The 19,135-nt window shown below is 40.5% G+C and overlaps 1 protein-coding gene across 1 annotated transcript in view; it reads left to right on the top strand.

The window, feature by feature from the left end:
- The window catches only part of LOC122944191 (complement receptor type 1-like), a 380,940-nt gene that overhangs the window by 55,252 nt on the left and 306,553 nt on the right, over positions 1-19,135 (top strand). The window contains exon 3 of the mRNA XM_044302417.1: positions 12,953-13,141. Coding sequence (XP_044158352.1) covers positions 12,953-13,141 — 189 coding nt within the window. The remainder of the gene's footprint in view (positions 1-12,952; positions 13,142-19,135) is intronic.

Here is a 19,135-nt window from a genome sequence, read left to right as displayed (position 1 = left end):
TAGGGATAGATTTAAAATAGCTCTGATACAGCAGAAACCACTGAATTAGGAAATTTCTAAATTGGGAATTGTATTTCAACCCAGAACAAAAACTGTGCTTTGACGGACACTAAATAACTTGACCAGCCACAGCAGTAACGACAGATTTAGCTGGATATAAATTTGAGGCCTATTATTTAGGCGCTGGGTGACAGGTATAGGTTTACTGACAGAATTAGACTTGGAAATGCACAGTAGCATGTGTGTGAAGTTATTCAGAATGACCCTATGTGCACCTTGATTCTCAAATACCCTTTTAGGGATAGATTTAAAATAGCTCTGATACAGCAGAAACCACTAAATTAGGAAATTGCTAAATTGGGAATTGTATTTCAACCCAGAACAAAAACTGTGCTTTGACGGACACTAAATAACTTGACCAGCCACAGCAGTAACGACAGATTTAGCTGGATATAAATTTGAGGCCTATTATTTAGGCGCTGGGTGACAGGTATACGTTTACTGACAGAATTAGACTGGGATATGGCCAAAAAATAACCACACTATTGATGGTTAAATGCACTTGGTGTGACATCTTGACCAACCACACTATTGAGGGTTAAATGCACTTGGTGACAGCTTGCCCCTGATGTAGTATATGGCCAAAAAATAACCAGACTATTGATGGTTAAATGCACTTGGTGTGACAGCTTGACCCTGATGTAGGATTTAGCCAAAAAACAACCACACCATTGAGGGTTAAATGCACTTGGTGACAGGCTCAGCTTGCCCCTGATGTAGTATATGGCCAAAAAATAACCACACTATTGCTGGTTAAATGCACTTGGTGTGACAGCTTGACCCTGATGTAGGATTTAGCCAAAAAACAACCACACCATTGAGGGTTAAATGCACTTGGTGGCAGCTTGTGCTGGCGCACCACAAGACACAAAATGGCCGCCGATCACCCCAGAAAAAAGTGACTGAAAAACGCTCTGGGCAGCCTAAAAACAGTGAGCAATTCAATAGCAGCAGTTCAATCATTCACAGCTGCAGATCGATCTCTGAATTAAGTCTTTTGGAGGAGTTAATCACTGCCTAATCTCGCCCTAACGTCGCAGCTGCAACCTCTCCCTATGCTGATCAGAGCAGAGTGACGGGCGGCGCTATGTGACTCCAGCTTAAATAGAGGCTGGGTCACATGCTGCACTGGCCAATCACAGCCATGCCAATAGTAGGCATGGCTGTGACGGCCTCTTGGGGCAAGTAGTATGACGCTTGTTGATTGGCTGCTTTGCAGCCTTTCAAAAAGCGCCAAGAAAGCGACGAACACCGAACCCGAACTTTTACGAAAATGTCCGGGTTCGGGTCCGTGTCACGGACACCCCAAAATTCGGTACGAACCCGAACTATACAGTTCAGGTTCGCTCATCCCTAGTAATAATTAGTGTTGAGTACGAATATTCGAATTACGAATATTTATCTCGAATATCGCAACTATTTTGAATATAGTGCATAGCGCATTGAATATATCATAGTGCATTCAATATATCAAATAGTTGTAATTTTTTAACATCTTAAAACATGATTCCTCCCTGCTTCTCGCTTGTGGGCCAATAAATCATTGGCCCACAAGCAACTTGAGCAGAGAGGAATCATGACTTTAGATGGGAAAAATAACAAATATATAGCACTATATCGAATATATTCTTTTTTTAGAATATTCGTAATATTCTAAAGCAAGAATATATAGCAATATAGCGAATCTTCGAAAAAACGAATGTAGAGCAATTTAGCGCTATAATCTTCTTTGTCTAATAGTTATAATTTTTTTCTCATCTGAATTTCAGATTGGAAAAAATTACAACTATTAAAAAAAAGATTATAGCACTATATTAGATAAATTGCTCTATATTTGTTTGTTTTTTGAATATTCGCTATATTGCTATATATTCTTGTTTTAGAATATTACAAATATTCTGAAAAACGAATATAGCACTATATTAGCTATATTGCTCTATATATTTGTTTTTTAGAATATTTGTATTTTTTTTAAGTCATGATTCCTCCCTGCTTAAGTCGGTTTTTGACCCACGCCTGTATTGATTGCGTAATATTCGCATATTACGCAATCATTACCTTGCCGATTTTTCGAGTAAAAAAAAAAGTTGAATATAACGGATATTTTAATTCGCAAATATTCGACACATATTCTACAAAATGTTCTCGAAGTATCGCAATTTCGACTATGACCTCTGTGGCTCATCACTAGTAATAATACCTCTTCTAAATGAGGTGAAAACCTTTTTAATTATTTTAATTAGAAATGAGCAAATTTCAGATTAAATAAATCTGTTGGCAGATTTGATTTGGGTTTGAAGTAATTCTACCCAAATTAGAAGCGCTCAAATTGCCCTGAAAAGTTGTGTATTACGTCCGATATATTACGTCCGATTTCTCCTAGTACTGCATTCAAACCTTTTCAAGCGCTATAATGCCAAGACAGCATTAGCAATGTCAATGTGACAGCAAAATATGTCTAAGGGCTTGTTCACACGACCGTTGCCCCTCCGTGCCCCTGCTGTGGACTGCAAATTGCGGTCCGCAATTAGAGATGTCGCAAACATAAAATTTTCCGTTCGCGAACGTTAATTTCCACAAATGTTCGCGAACGTGCGAACTGGGCAAACCGCAATAGACTTCAATAGAAAGGCGAATTTGAAAACCCACAGGGACTCTTTGTGGCCACAATAGTGATGGAAAAGTTGTTTCAAGGGGACTAAGACCTGGACTGTGGCATGCCGGAGGGGGACCCATGGCAAAACTCCCATGGAAAATTACGTAGTTGACGCAGAGTGTGGTAAGTTGAAATCGCAATGCGATTTATAGAACTTGAATTAATCGCATTGCGATTTCAACTTTCTCAAATCCGACAGTACATTCTAGCATGGAGTCGTTCCCATGGGCACGGAAGTCAGCTGAAGTTCTAAGTTGAAATCGCAATGCCATTAATTCAAGTTATATAAATCGCATTGCGATTTCAACTTAGAACTTCAGCCGACTTCCGTGCTCATGGAGCGTCCCCATCACCAAGATGGAGCAAGTTCTATCTTTTTGCGGTGCGGAGGCATGGAACGGAACCCATGGAAGCACTCTGTAGTGCTTCTGTAGGATTCCGTTCCATGGTTCCGTTCTGCACCGCATCTCCATATTTGCAGACCCATTCAAGTGAATAGGTCCGCATCCTTGATGCGGAATGCACACGGCCGGTGCCCCGTGTCTTGCGGAACTGCCGTATGCTGGCTGCAATACGGCAATGGAGAGGCAATGGTCATGTGAACAAGCCCTGAGGCTAAGCAGCTGGTAGCGAGCAGGGGGGACTTATCAAACTGGTGTAAAGTAAAATTGTCTCAGTTGTGCATAGCAACCAATCAGATTCCACCTTTCATTTTTCACATCTCCTTTGAAAAATAAAAGGTTTAATTTGATTGGTTGCTATGGGCCCCCAGCCTGTTAACCCCTTCTACCACAGGCCAGTTTTCACCCTCCTGCCCAGGCCATTTTTTGCAAATATGAAATGCGTCACTTTATGTGGTAATAACTTTGGAATACTTTTACTTATCCAAGCCGTTCTGAGACTGTTTTCTCGTGACACATTGCACTTCATGATAGTGGTAAACTTGAGTCAATATATTTCACCTTTATTTATAAAAAAAATCCCAAATTTACCAAAATATTTGAAAAGCTCGCAACTTTCAAAATTTAAATTTCTCTGCTTTTAAAACAGAAAGTGATGCCTCATAAAATATTTATTACTTAACATTTACCATATGTCTACTTTATGTTGGAATCATTTTGTAAATGTTATTTTATTTTTTTAGGCCGTTAGGAGGTTTAGGATTTTGAAAGCAATCTTAAAATGTTTAAGAAAATTTTTGTGGGGCTTTGTGCACTTTGGGGCTTACATAGTGGAAACCTCCCTTAAATGACTCCGTTGTAGAAACTACACCTATTAAGTTACTCCAAACTGATTTTATAAGCTTTGTTAACCCTTTAGGTATTCCACAAGAATAAAGGAAAATGGAGATGAAATTTCTAAAAAAAAATTAGAGAAACCCCACATGTAGTCATAAACTGATGTAAGGGCACACGGCAGGGTGCAAAAGAAAAGGAGCGCCATATGGTTTTTGGAAGGCAGATTTTGCTGGACTGGTTTTTAGACACCATGTCCCATTTGAAGCCTCCCTGATGCAACCCTATAGTAGAAACTCCGAAAAAGTTACCCAATTTTGAAAACTGATAATGGAGTACATATGATTTTTAATTGCTATATATTACATTTTTTGTGAGGCAAGGTAACAAAAGAAGGCTGGTTGTTATGGACGTGGCAACATCTAATATTTCAACTTTTTTTATTTATTTCACACAATAGCATTTTTGAAATAAAAAAAGATGTTTTAATGTCTCAATATTCTGACAGCTATATTTTTTTGTATTTTTGGCGATTGTCTTATGTAGAGGCTCATTTTAGGTGGGATGAGGTGACGGTTTTATTGGTACAATTTTGGGGGCATAAGGCCTTTTGTTTGCTTGGTGTTGCACTTTTTGTGATGTAAGGTGATAAAAATGGCTTTTTTTTTTACACAGTTTTTATTATTATTTTTTTACTGTGTTTATCGGATGGGGTGCATCATGTGATATATTTATAGAACCTGTCATTAAGGATGCGGTGATAACTTAATATGTGTGTTTTTTCTATTATAAAATCAGGGGAAAGGGGCTTTTTTTTCATTTTTTTTTCTTGAAACTATCTTTTTAATATTAAAAACACTTTTTTTTAACTTTATTTCTGTCCCACTCTGGGACTTCAACTTTTGGGTGTCTGATCTCCTCTGAAATGCATTACAATACATCTGTAGTGCAGGAGCTGTCGGGTCTTTCACAGAGGCTGTACAGTGCAGTATACCGCTGTAAAGCCTCTCTGGGGGGTGTATTTCCCCTGTAACTGGGGCAACTATGTCAGCCCCAGTTAAAGGAGAAATCATAAGTGGAAAAATAGTGGAAAAAAGTGAATTTAAATGTCCCCCAGAGGTCTTGTATGACCTTATGGGGGATGCAAAGTGTAAAATAAAAGATATAAAAAAAGTGTTAAAAGAAAAAAGAAAAAAGTTTCACATGTAAAAAAAAAAAAATCCCCAAGTAAGGAATACATTTTTTTTAAAAAAAATAGAAAAAATTAAAATAAAATAGACACATTTGGTATTGCCGTGTCCGTAACAGTCGGCTCTATAAATATATCACATGATCCACCCAGTCCGATAAACACTATAAAAATAAAAATAAAAACTGTGTAAAAAAAAGCCATTTTTGTCATCTTATTATCACGATCGGCGTGACTGTCACATACGTGACACAGAGGGAGGGAAAGAGGAAGGCCCTGCCCAAATGAGAGGGAAGGTGGTGACCCCTGACTCACCTTGCGGCTGGCACCTGGCTGCCCTGACGTCCCTAGACGGGTTCCTCACCCGTACGCTGATCACGTGCCTAAAACCCTGGCTTTCCCTAAGATGAGCCCTAGATCGTGAACAGGGCGGTGGGAACACTAGTCTGCACCACTAGCTCTAAAGGAAAACACCAAGGGGAGGACAGACAATACAGACTAAACATATAATCCCAGGTGGGCGACAACAGGAGACAACAAAAAGCCCAACAGGGATCCGGAGGGTAGCACTCTGGAACAACAACCAGGATTCACAGCTCCAGTGGGTCAGTATAGAAGTCCAGGCAGGAAGCTCTAAAACTGGCAACTAGAGAAGTGTGAGAGGAGAATATAAGGAGGTTGGGAGTGGCAGACAAGAAACAGCTGAGGAGGAGAAGCTACGGATCCCTGAGTGAGACAAAAAGGATTGCAAGGCAAACACAGAAAACAATCACTAAGAAACAACGTGATCTTTAGACATAGAGCGCGCAGCCACCCGCTGCGACTTCCTGACCCCGGGTATAACGGAGTCAGACGTGGCTCTTGACACCCTCGTGACAGTACCCCCCCTTTCACGAGGGGCCTCCGGACACTCAGGACCAGGTCTTTCAGGATGAGAGGCATGGAAAGCCTGAATTAACCTGTTGGCGTTTACCTCTGACGCTGGAACCCACATTCTTTCCTCGGGACCGTAACCCCTCCAATGCACCAGATACTGAAGAGAGCGGCGGACCCGACGAGAATCAACAATTCTGGATATTTGAAACTCCAGATTACCATCCACAATAACAGGAGGAGGTGGCAGCGGTGATGGTTCTAGAGGTGGAACATACTTCTTGAGTAACGACTTATGGAAGACGTTATGGATCTTAAAAGTCTGAGGTAGCTCCAGACGAAAAGCCGCAGGGTTAATGACGGCTACTATTTTATAAGGACCAATGAACCTAGGGCCCAGTTTCCAAGAGGGAACCTTCTACTTAATATTCCTAGTAGACAACCACACATAGTCATTCACTCCTAGGTCCGGACCTGGCGACCGTTTCTTATCGGCCATGCATTTATATTTACCACTCATATTTTTCAAGTTAGCTTGCACCTTCTGCCATACCGATGAAAGAGATGAAGAAAACCGTTCCTCTTCGGGAACCCCAGAAGACCCCCCCTCTTTGAAAGTACAAAATTGGGGATGAAAACCGTATGCACCAAGAAATGGTGACTTGCCAGTGGATTCCTGACAGCGATTATTTATGGCAAACTCGGCTAACGGTAAATATGATGACCACACCTCTTGGTTTTCAGACACAAAACACCTTAAATATGTTTCTAGGTTTTGGTTGGTACGCTCAGTCTGTCCATTCGACTGAGGATGGAAAGCTGAGGAAAAGGACAAGTGTACCCCCAAACGGGAACAAAAAGCTTTCCAAAACTTAGAAATAAACTGGGTTCCCCGATCCGAAACCACATCGGAAGGGACCCCGTGAAGCTTCACGATTTCACTGATAAACACCTGAGCAAGAGTCTTAGCATTAGGAAGTGCGGGTAGCGCAATAAAGTGTACCATTTTGCTAAACCTGTCTACTACTACCAAGATAACTGTTTTACCCGCAGACAACGGTAAGTCAGTGATGAAATCCATTGACAGATGTGTCCATGGCCTATTGGGGATGAAAAGTGGCAATAAAGACCCTGCTGGACGTGTATGAGAGACTTTCGCGCGTGCACAAGTAGACACAAAATCCATTACATCCTGACGCAACCTTGGCCACCAAAAACGACGAGACAATAGCTCCAAGGTTGCTTTACTACCCGGGTGCCCAGCAAGTGCCGAATTATGATGTTCCTTTAATAATTCAAGACGCAGGTTTAACGGTACAAACAATTTCTCTGAGGGGCAAGAGGCCGGGGCGTCCCCCTGGGCCTCTAACACCTTTCCCTCTAGAACGGAGTGTACAGCAGAGACAACCACTCCTCTTTGTAAAATAGGTACCGGATCACTAACATTACCCCCTCCAGGGAAACTACGAGATAATGCGTCTGCCTTGGTATTTTTTGCCCCAGGACGATAGGTGATTACAAAGTTAAATCTGGTAAAGAATAGCGACCACCTAGCTTGTCTAGGGGTGAGACGCTTAGCCGATTCTAGGTACAGAAGGTTTTTGTGATCCGTAATCACCGTGACGGGGTGGATTGCTCCCTCTAAGAAGTGACGCCACTCTTCAAACGCCAGTTTAATCGCCAACAGTTCCCTATTTCCAATATCATAATTCCTTTCTGCAGTAGATAACTTTTTGGAAAAGAAAGCGCAAGGACGCCATTTGCCAGGAGACGGACCCTGAGACAATACAGCCCCCACTCCCACCTCTGACGCATCTACTTCAACAATAAAAGGCTGGGAGACATCAGGTTGAATTAGAACAGGTGCCGAGGTAAATCTCTCTTTTAGAGAGGAAAATGCAATTTTAGCGGCGTCAGACCATTTAGAAAAATCAGTCCCCTTCCTAGTCATGTCAGTAAGGGGTTTAACGATCACTGAATAATTTTTAATGAACTTTCTATAGAAATTTGCGAAACCCAAAAACCGTTGTAGAGCTTTAAGGTTCTCAGGAAGATCCCAATCTAAAATTGCCTGGACCTTCCTAGGATCCATACGGAAACCTGAAGCAGATAATAGATATCCCAGGAACTGTATTACCTGAACGGCGAAGACACATTTTTCAATTTTCGCATATAATTTATTCGTCCGTAGGACCTGCAGTACTTGCCTGACATGTACTTCATGTGTTTTCAGATCAGCCGAATAAATTAAGATATCATCTAGGTATATTACTACAAACCTGCCGATGAGATGACTAAAAATATCATTAACGAAATGTTGGAATCATAAGGACGATGAGGTGGTAGCTTCTGACAACCCTTTTCAGAAAAAACGTCCTCAAAGTCTGAAATAAATGTAGGTAGGGAAGCTATGGAGGCGATTAAGCAATTGTTATTTAAGCAATTCTCTCTGCAATGCTCACTCCACTCCAATATCTCCCTGGCCTGCCAATCCACCACTGGATTGTGCGCTACCAACCAGGGAAGACCAATACCACAGGAGAGGGAAGGCCCTCCAGAACGTAACATGAAAGACACTCATTATGGTGGTCCCCTACCCGAAGGTGTAAGTTATGGACAATGTGAGTGAGGTTTTTCTGAGACAGAGGAGCAGAATCAATAGCGAATATGGGAATAGGTCTCTGCAGCGTACAGAGAGACAAACCCATAGTGCGGGCAAAATGGGCATCTATCAAATTTACCCCTGCTCCACTGTCTAGAAAAAAAGAAATAGACTCCGTCTTAACACCAAAAACAATAACCGCTGGCAACACAAATTGAGATGTTCGTATGGAGGAAACGTATACCCCCCGGCTGACATCCTCCGCACAGCCTGGGGTTAGTAGTTTTCCGACGGTCTTTTGTTTTTGAGAAAGGAGGGACAGACATTAATGAAATGACCCCTCCCCCCACAGAAAAAACAAGCCCCCCACCTACGGCGAACCTCAGGAGGACGGACCTGACGAGAAGTTCCTCCTAGCTGCATAGGCTCATCTAAGTCAGTACAGACTAACTGCTGCTTGGGAGAGGTTACCAATTGCTCAGGAATTTTCGATCTCTCCCTAAGACGTCTATCTATTCTGATAGAGAGGGACATAACAGCATCAAGGGAAAGGGGGGTCTCATACAGCGCCAGCGCATCCTTAACCCTTTCAGATAACCCAGAGCAGAACTGACTCCTGAGAGCCGGGTCGTTCCACTGAGTATCCGTAGCCCACCTACGGAACTCTGAGCAATATTCCTCTGCTGGCCGATCTCCCTGTAGGAGTCTCCGTAACTTCGACTCAGCCAGGGCGACTCGGTCAGGGTCATCATATATGAGACCCAAAGCCCCAAAAAATCCCTCCACTGACCGGAGAGCCTGGGAGCCAGGGGGTAACGAGAATGCCCAGGATTGCGGGTCCCCCTGAAGCAGGGAAATAACAATCCCCACCCGCTGTTCTTCATTACCTGAGGAGTAAGGGCGCAGCTTAAAATATAATTTGCAGGCCTCACGGAACGTCACAAATTTGTCCCTTCCACCAGAAAATCTGTCAGGAAGAACAACCTTGGGTTCTGTAACAACCTGGTTACCCATAGCAACCGCTGGGCTTGCGGTCTGCTGCATTTGCTGCTGTTGTTGGAGGACAGATGCCTTCAATCCTGCCACCTCCAAAGACAGGCCTTGAAGCTGTTTTGCCAAAGCAGCAATAGGATCCATATTGGATTCTAAGTAGAGAGAAAAAATTTTTTTTTTTTTTTTCTCCCAAAAAATAAGGGCCAGTTATAATATCACAATCGGCGTGACTGTCACATACGTGACACAGAGGGAGGGAAAGAGGAAGGCCCTGCCCAAGTGAGAGGGAAGGTGGTGACCCCTGACTCACCTTGCGGCTGGCACCTGGCTGCCCTGACGTCCCTAGACGGGTTCCTCACCCATACGCCGATCACGTGCCTAAAACCCTGGCTTTCCCTAAGATGAGCCCTAGATGGTGAACAGGGCGGTGGGAACACTAGTCCGCACCACTAGCTCTAAAGGAAAACACCAAGGGGAGGACAGACAATACAGACTAAACATATAATCCCAGGTGGGCGACAACAGGAGACAACAAAAAGCCCAACAGGGATCCGGAGGGTAGCACTCTGGAACAACGACCAGGATTCACAGCTCCAGTGGGTCAGTATAGAAGTCCAGGCAGGAAGCTCTATAACTGGCAACTAGAGAAGTGTGAGAGGAGAATATAAATAGGTTGGGAGTGGCAGACAAGAAACAGCTGAGGAGGAGAAGCTACGGATCCCTGAGTGAGACAAAAAGGATTGCAAGGCAAACACAGAAAACAATCACTAAGAAACAATGTGATCTTTAGACATAGAGCGCGCAGCCACCCGCTGCGACTTCCTGACCCCGGGTATAACGGAGTCAGACGTGGCTCTTGACACCCTCGTGACACTTATATCACAAAAAGTGCAACACCAAGTGATCAAACAGGCTTATGTCCCACAAAATGGTACCAATAAAACCAACACCTCATCCTGCAAAAAATGAGCCCCTACATAAGAAAATCATTTAAAAAAAAAAAAAAAAAAAAACTAGAGTTCTCAGAACAGTGACAAATTAAAACATCATTTATTTATTTTTTCAAAAATGCTATTATTGTGTAAAACTTTAATAAATAAAAAAAAGTATACATTTTAGGTATTGCCACGTCCGTAACGATCTTCTCTATAAAAATATCACATGACCTAACCCCTCAGGTGAACGCTGTGAAAAAATAAAAATAAAAACTGTGCTAAAACAACCAATGGTCACCTTGTGTTATAATGAATGATCAAAAAATCATATGTACCCAAAAATAGTACCATTAAAACTGACACCTTATTCCCTAGTTTCCAAAATGGGGTCACTTTTTGGGAGTTTCTACTGTAAGGGTGCATCGGGGGGCTTTAAATGGGACATGGCATCTAAAAACCAGTTCAGCAAAATCTGCCTTCCAAAAACCATATGGCGTTCCTTTTCTTCTATGCCCTGCTGCGTGCCCTTATATCAGTTTACGACCACATGTGGGGTGTTTCTGTAAACTGCAGAATCAGGGTAATAAATATTGAGTTTTGTTTGGCTGTTAACCCTCGATGTGTTAAAGAAAAAAATGGATACAAATTGAAAATCTGCCAAAAAAGTGAAATTTAAAAATTTGATCTCCATTTTCCTTTAATTCTTGTGGAACACCTAAAGGGTTAACAAAGTTTGTAAAATCAGTTTTAAGTAACTTGAGGGGTGTAGTTTCTACAATGGGGTCATTTATGGGGGTATCCACTATTTAAGCCTCACAAAGTGACTTCAGACCTGAACTGGTCCTTAAAATGTGGGTTTTGGCAATTTTCTTAAACATTTTAAGAATTGCTTCTAAAATTCTAAGCCTTCTAACGTCCTAAAAAAATAAAATGACATTTCCAAAATAATGCCAACATAAAGTGGACATATGGGGAATGTTAAGTAATAAATATTTTATGAGGTATCACTTTTTGTTTTAAAAGCAGAGAAATAGAAATTTTTTATATTGCAAATTTTTCTAAATTTGTGAAAAATTTGGGATTTTTTCATAAATAAAGGTGAAATATATTGACTCAAATTTATGACTGTCATGAAGTACAATGTGTCACGAGAAAGCAATGTCTGAATGGCTTGGATAAGTAAAAGCGTTCCAAAGCTGTTACCACCTAAAGTAAGATATGTCAGATTTGCAAAATTAGGCCTGATCAGGAAGGGGGCAAATGGCCCAGATGTGAAGTGGTTATATATGTTTTTCCTAATAAAAGCCTAGATTAGGAAATACTAGAAATGCTAAACTGATTACTGAACTACACAATATACTTATTATGTGTGATGAATTCTGTATAAAGAGGAAAATCAAGTAGATAAACACAATAATTAACAGTTGCTAATATTATAAATTAGTGATATACAGTAGGTAAATTATATGAATTGTCATCAACCAATGTAATACACTTAGTTTTTAACCTTTTATTATTATTATTATTTTTATAAATTGTTAATTTAACTATACTAGTGGAATATTTTATGTAAATATCTAGGCAGTTCAAATTAGAGGTGTGCCTATCATTTTTTACATGAAACAACCTATTACAGTCACAGGAAATGTCACGTGCCGGAGGGCAAGACAGAATACACATGACTCGATCTAGGAACACCAGAACTTTATTACATGGATACCAAGAACTTGACATAACAAGGATACCTCAATGAACTGCATGGATCAGTGGGTGAAACCCACTGCGCCACTGACTAGCAATACTCTGGAGTGGCGTAACTAAGCAAAACCTGGGTCATCACTACGGTCTCAGATGGTGAGGATAGGCTTGATCCTAAGGTAGTTGCCAGGGGCTACTCCAGAGCGTAAACCAAGTCAGTGGCAGCAGACAAGGAGATACCAACAAGATACCAGCAGTACATTGAGCAGACAGGCATGAACAGAATACAGGCATAGCAGTGGCAGAAGCAGATACCTGTGCTGCAAGCAATAGCAGCTAGACGGACCCAGGCAGAGCTGCACGGACATAAACAGAAGAGGCATGGACAGACAGACTTGCTTGTCTGAGACTGGCCTAAGGGTTCAGCATCATCAGTCAATTTCCTGATGTAGGTTTGGAAGCCAAAATCAGCAGTGGATTATTAAAGGAGATAATGTATTAAGGACATAAATTACTTCTCCTTTTTTTAAAGCATTCCTTGTTTTGGCTTCCAAAACTGCATCAGGAAACATGGCGCATGGCCTTACCCTAAGAGGAAAAACACAACATATGTTTTTATTCTTGTGGATTTATTGTGTTATGTTAGTGTGAAGCTATCATGGCATTTCAGTGGAAAATTTGAAATTAAACATTTTCTCTTGTCTCTTGCAGTTAGGAGCTGTCCACCAATTGATGCTACAGACAATATTAATGTTATATCCACTTCATATGATGAAGAGTATTCTGTTGGTCAAGTGATTCGATTTGAATGCAAAGACCCAAAGCTTAAGCTGAAGGGACCTTCTGAGATTTTCTGTACATCAGAAGGAAAATGGAATTCGGAACCACCAACGTGTGTAGGTAAGAAGATAAATACAGTTATAAAAAACATTATATTAAGACATTATAATGACATAGTTATTGATCATGCATTATTGTTAATATATATAACTAGGCTTGAGCGAAACAACCTTCAGATCACAGCTTTGAAGTCTATTCATTCATTATAGAGACATTTTTCTGTACAGACTTCAGTAACAAATTTTCAAAGGATCGGAATAAAACGTAACTTTTATTTACATGATTAAAAGAACTCCATGGTGTTCTTGGGTGGATGCGTTTCCTTGATGAAACGTGATCTGCAAAAAATGCATCCCCTGAGAACACCAGGGAGTTCTTTTAAAGTTACGTTTTATTCTAAATTCCAAGACATTGGAAATTTGTTACTGAAGTCTCTCATGATCCCAGATCCAGGGGATTCATCCATGCTGCCTTTTACTTCACATTACAGGCGTGTCTGGATTACGAAAATTCTAATGAAAATCTTTTAGTTTTTTTTCTTTCTCTGTACAGTACTAAAAGTTATTGCCTCTGAGAGTTCAGTGAATTAATTCGGTATTCATTTCTATACCTTTAAAAACATTTCAACTTAGGAATCCGAAGTCGGGTTTAGTACTGAGGTACCAGCCGGTACCAAACCCGACTTCGGATTCCTAATCTGAAATGGTTTTAAAGATGTGGAAATGAATACTGAATTCATTCACCAAAGTCTTCAGGTGAAACAAATCTTGCCTCTCTGTGCAGTATTTTTGAACAAATCGACTGCAAATCCATGATCCAAAAGGTCAATTTGCTGAACCTTATATAGAAGGCATTCAGAAAGTCTGCAGACCATTTCCCCTGCTCACATTTTGTTTTGTTGTGGCCTTGTGCTAAAATCAAAAATGTTTTCTCTTCATTCATTTGCACACAATACCCAATAATAAAAAAAACTGAATTTTAGAAAAAAGATTTTGCATGGACATAAGTATTCAGACCCTTTGCTATGACACTTGAAATTTTGCTTTGAGAGCCTCCAAATTTTCCTGGATCATTTTTTAGATGTTTCTACACATTGATTGGAGTCCACCTGTCATAAATTCAGTTGATTTGGAAAGACACATCCTATTTTATTAGGTGTCACAGCTGACAATGTATATCAGAGCAAAAACAAAGTCATGCGGAGGATAGAACTACCTATAGAGATCAGAGACAGGATTATGTGGAGGCCCAGATGGAGAATGCCACAAAAAAAATTATGCTACACTGAAAGTTCTCAAGAGCAGATGCCTATACCCCATGTGGAGTTAGTCCATGGGTGAACAGACATGTAACCGGGCAAGGTGACCTTGATGTCTCACTAGGTGACGACACAGACAAGGCAGATGGAATATCCCCAGGTAAGGTGCATAGCTCCTGCACTCAACAAAGCTGGAGAGAGACTGACCTCAAACCCACAGCACACAGGATGTTATAGCAGGGTAACAAGGTAATCTGACCACCTAGCTAACACACCCAGAAAGAACAGGGAAAGTTAACCCTACCAGAACCAAGACAACAGGGAGGGGAGCATACGAACACAAGGAGCAGTTCACACACAGGCTGACATATCTACATGTACAGTAGGCCATAAGAACCAGCCTACACAGAACCCACCGCAGCCAGTACGCCAGAAAGCTACTAAAGAGAGTACATACGGCAACTACACTGTGACATCCAAATTTACAATTTGGAGAAAGTAGCAGTGTACAAAATGTGACTTTTTTCTGCTTGCAAAGAATAGTTATACAACACAAAATGCCTAATAACTAACACTTGTCATATGCAACACAACAGAAAAGGAGTGCTAGCGCACCAATTATGGGTAATAAAATATCTAGTTTATTAATATCTTTTTAAAATAAACATTATTACACAGTACATATGTGTGAACAAGCAGGGACTATCCACAGTTGCACACCACCATGCTGACAACCCTGTCGCAATAAAAATCAACAGTTATACAAACCAATGACCAATTAAATGTTAGAACAACGTCCCACTGGGTATGATAGGTCATGAATTTGGAATATAGATACAGAAATGTATGTGCCCCCAAAAAGATCAAGGCAACACTAACATGGCAGGAACCTATCACGTCTGCTGGCCATGGGGTGCAACTAAAATATAGGGCAACATACCGAAAATGCAGAGGCTGACAGCTGGGTGATGGCGCTCTTCAATTTAATTGAGACAGTTGGTTATTTAATTTAACGTGCTTAAATTTAAAACGATACCTTTATTATTCAACTGGGTTATAGAGCAAAAGGAGGTTTGCTCCAAGTGATATCCCGACTATGATACATACATTGGGACAAAGACTCCTCTTATAGAAAGGGAATAGATTCTAACATACGGTCAATAAAGTGCCGAGAATGGGGGTGGTGGGTAGATGGATGGGAAAATACTCTTTCCCTAGATGACCCTCAAGATCTAAGATCCTGTGCCCAGGGTTGTCCCCTGATGGTGGAGACACCCTGTCCCCGTACCTAAGTCTCTTTATTGCCCTAAAAAGGCCCCTACTGGAAGACCTGGATTGAAAGCAAATAAATCCAGGGAAAAACAAAAAAACAAAAAACCACACATATATAGATGAAATCATGTGTAAACAATAAAACAACCCCAACGCGTTTCAGCTGCAGATGGCAGCTCATCAGGGGGTGATGTGAACGTAGGGAACAACAAAAATAAACAGATAACGTAAAATTATACTTAGCTCCTATATAATATATATATAACCTGTTAGGTTCTAATAACGATGATGAGCAACCTCTGTCAAGGGAGACATTACCGATCAGAGGGGGGCCCTTGGAGAAGATGCATCCAGGGTATAGGAGGCTGCTGATGAGCTGCCATCTGCAGCTGAAACGCGTTGGGGTTGTTTTATTGTTTACACATGATTTCATCTATATATGTGTGTTTTTTTGTTTTTCCCTGGATTTATTTGCTTTCAATCCAGGTCTTCCAGTAGGGCCTTTTTAGGGCAATAAAGAGACTTAGGTACGGGGACAGGGTGTCTCCACCATCAGGGGACAACCCTGGGCACAGGATCTTAGATCTTGAGGGTCATCTAGGGAAAGAGTATTTTCCCATCCATCTACCCACCACCCCCATTCTCGGCACTTTATTGACCGTATGTTAGAATCTATTCCCTTTCTATAAGAGGAGTCTTTGTCCCAATGTATGTATCATAGTCGGGATATCACTTGGAGCAAACCTCCTTTTGCTCTATAACCCAGTTGAATAATAAAGGTATCGTTTTAAATTTAAGCACGTTAAATTCTATACTCTTTAAAACTTAAACTTTGTACGTGTAGTATATCTTCAACTTCAACCTTTATAAGTCTGCTTTCTAAGTTGGTTATTTAACACTTGTCATATGTCTACTTTATGTTGGCATGATTGCGTAAACATTCTTTTATTTTTTTAATTATTTCCCAAAACCTACTTTTTTAAGGACCAGTTCAGGTCTGAAGGGACTTTAAAGGAAACCTTTCACCATGAAAATGCAAAGTAAGGCACAGGCAGCATATATGGAGCAAGAAGAGCTGAGAAGATTGATATATAGTTTTATGAGAAAGGATTATGTAACGTAACTTGTTTTTTCTTCATTTAATTTATTGCTCTAGGTTTTGAGGTCAAGGAGGCGGTCCTATTAAAAGGGATTGACAGCTTTTACTCTACAACTGTGCATAGAGATAGGTGTCAATCACTGATAGGACCACCTCTTTGACTTCAGAGTCTAGAATGATCAGGAATTTAATTGAAATAAATACATATTATATTGAATTATTTTCCCACAAAACTATATATCAGTATGCTCTGCTTCTTCTGCTCTATAGCATGCTGCCTGCATCTAAAACACCATATTCAATGTTCCCTTTAAAAGGGCTATATGCTAGAAACAGCCTCATAAATCACTACATTTTAAACCTCAATATACCCCTCAATATATTTGAAATTACATTCAGGAACCTTTTTAACCATTTAAAATGGAGCTTACATTTTTTTAAATGTCATGTCTATTTTTTTAAATATCTTATTTGTGGCTCTAGTGTGCTAATTGACATAAACATAGGCCTCATAAATAAAGGATCACTTTTCTATTAGGATCTTTTTAGGTACCATTTCAGGTTTGTAGAAGATTGAGGTGGTAAAACATAAGAAACAAAAGAAAAATTGTATTAACAGTATGTGTGAAAATTTAAATATTACCATATTTTGGACCATAAGACGCACTGGACCACAAGGGGACTCGGCCATAAGATCAGGTTTATTTACAGGGTGAAAAGATATATTTTAAGATAAATTATGCCCAAATAGCGGGTGAAAAGATATATTTTTCTTTTTTACAGAATTCAACAGAAGATAAAACAGTACAAAGCCAAATTTTAAAATGGCTGGTCTACCCTAAGAGGGTTGGACTTGAGTGGAGGAGTTCCCTAGGTGATCATCAAATACCTTAGTAGGTGCCACATGTATCCTTTTCACAAGGACATGTATACTATTGGGCTATGTTCAACAAATACCATATAGTAGTATAAATCATCTACAGGCTTTCATGCGGAAAAAAAAATACACTGCATGGTATGCTTTTTTACTTGCAATGATCAGCTAGTTTAAAAAAAAAAAAAAGATTTCATGGTCATATAAAGATTAAAAAAAAGTTAATCCTGATATAAATGCCCCTCAGATGCCAAAAGAATACTCTGTTGGTATCTATGATAAGGGTCAGTGGACTCATTGGAAGTATATGCCAAGAAATCTCATGGAGTATATGGAGTATATGCTGAACGTGCACATCAAATGTAGTGTGAACAAAACAGTACATAAATACATACAGTAATAAGACAAAAAATAAATAAAAAAAAACGATATAATGTTTAAAAAAGAAACCTTTGTGATCTGTTCTCAAATGTTACTTTTATATTTTATTACATTTACAGTATATAAATATCAAATAATTAAGATAAATATGCAAATGTTTTTATGCCACACTGACAGAGAACTCTTTCAGGGCAAGAGACTGTTGCACCAGGTAGTTCCTCAACTACTGTGACTGAATTATGTAGTTAAAGGGAACCTGTCACCTCAAAAATGCATCTACACCTGCCAGCAGTACCTCATAGTAGCCCACAGCCTGTCAATAATCATATGTTTCATACTATTGTCCGATGTGCTATAGTGCCAGCCAGCTATAGTGCAGCCTCCTGGCTTCAAATCAAGGTAACCACGCCCCCTAACCATCCCCTCTTGCCTGGGAGTGACACCCTGCAGTGCGGCCGCGATTCCCCAAGTATCCCGTAAGCGCATTGCGCTGCTGAAACCAGGCTAGCAGCGGCAGCAGGAGATGGTATAGCGCATTACTACAGAGCGCACCGCGCATGCGTGAGACTTTGGGCTGTGCAAATGAGCTGTGATTTTCACGCATCACTTGTATGTTGCGTGAAAATCACAGCATGTTCTATATTCTGCGTTTTCCCCGCAACGCAGGCCCCATAGAAATGAATGGGACTGCGTGAAAATCGCAAGCATCCGCATGCAAGTGTGGATGCAGTGCGATTTTCACGCATGGTTGCTAGGAGATGATAGGGATGAGCAACTCCGGACCCCATTAAAGTCTATTCACTGTATTATTTTCCCTTATAACATTGTTATAAGGGAAAATAATAGCATTCTTAATACAGAATGCTTAGGAAAATGTGCCTTGAGGGGTTAAAAAAAAAGATAAAAATTTACTCCCCTCATCCACTTGATCGAGCAGCCAGCATCGTCTTCTTTCTTTTTCTTTCAGGACCTGCAAAAGGACCTTTGACCTTCTATCTTCATTCAGCAGGACCTGCGCTGATGTCACCACGCTCACCAATTGGTGAGTGCAATTACGTCATCAAAGGTCCTTTTACAGGTCCTGAAAGAAGAAGAAAGAAAACCATGCCAGCTGCGCGATCAAGTGGAGGAGGTGAGTTATGTTTTGTATAATTTTTTTAACCCTCAATT

The sequence above is a fragment of the Bufo gargarizans genome, chromosome 7, assembly GCF_014858855.1.
Source record: "Bufo gargarizans isolate SCDJY-AF-19 chromosome 7, ASM1485885v1, whole genome shotgun sequence".
Taxonomy (NCBI): Eukaryota; Metazoa; Chordata; class Amphibia; order Anura; family Bufonidae; genus Bufo; species Bufo gargarizans.
This window is presented reverse-complemented; position numbering and strand designations above follow the sequence as displayed.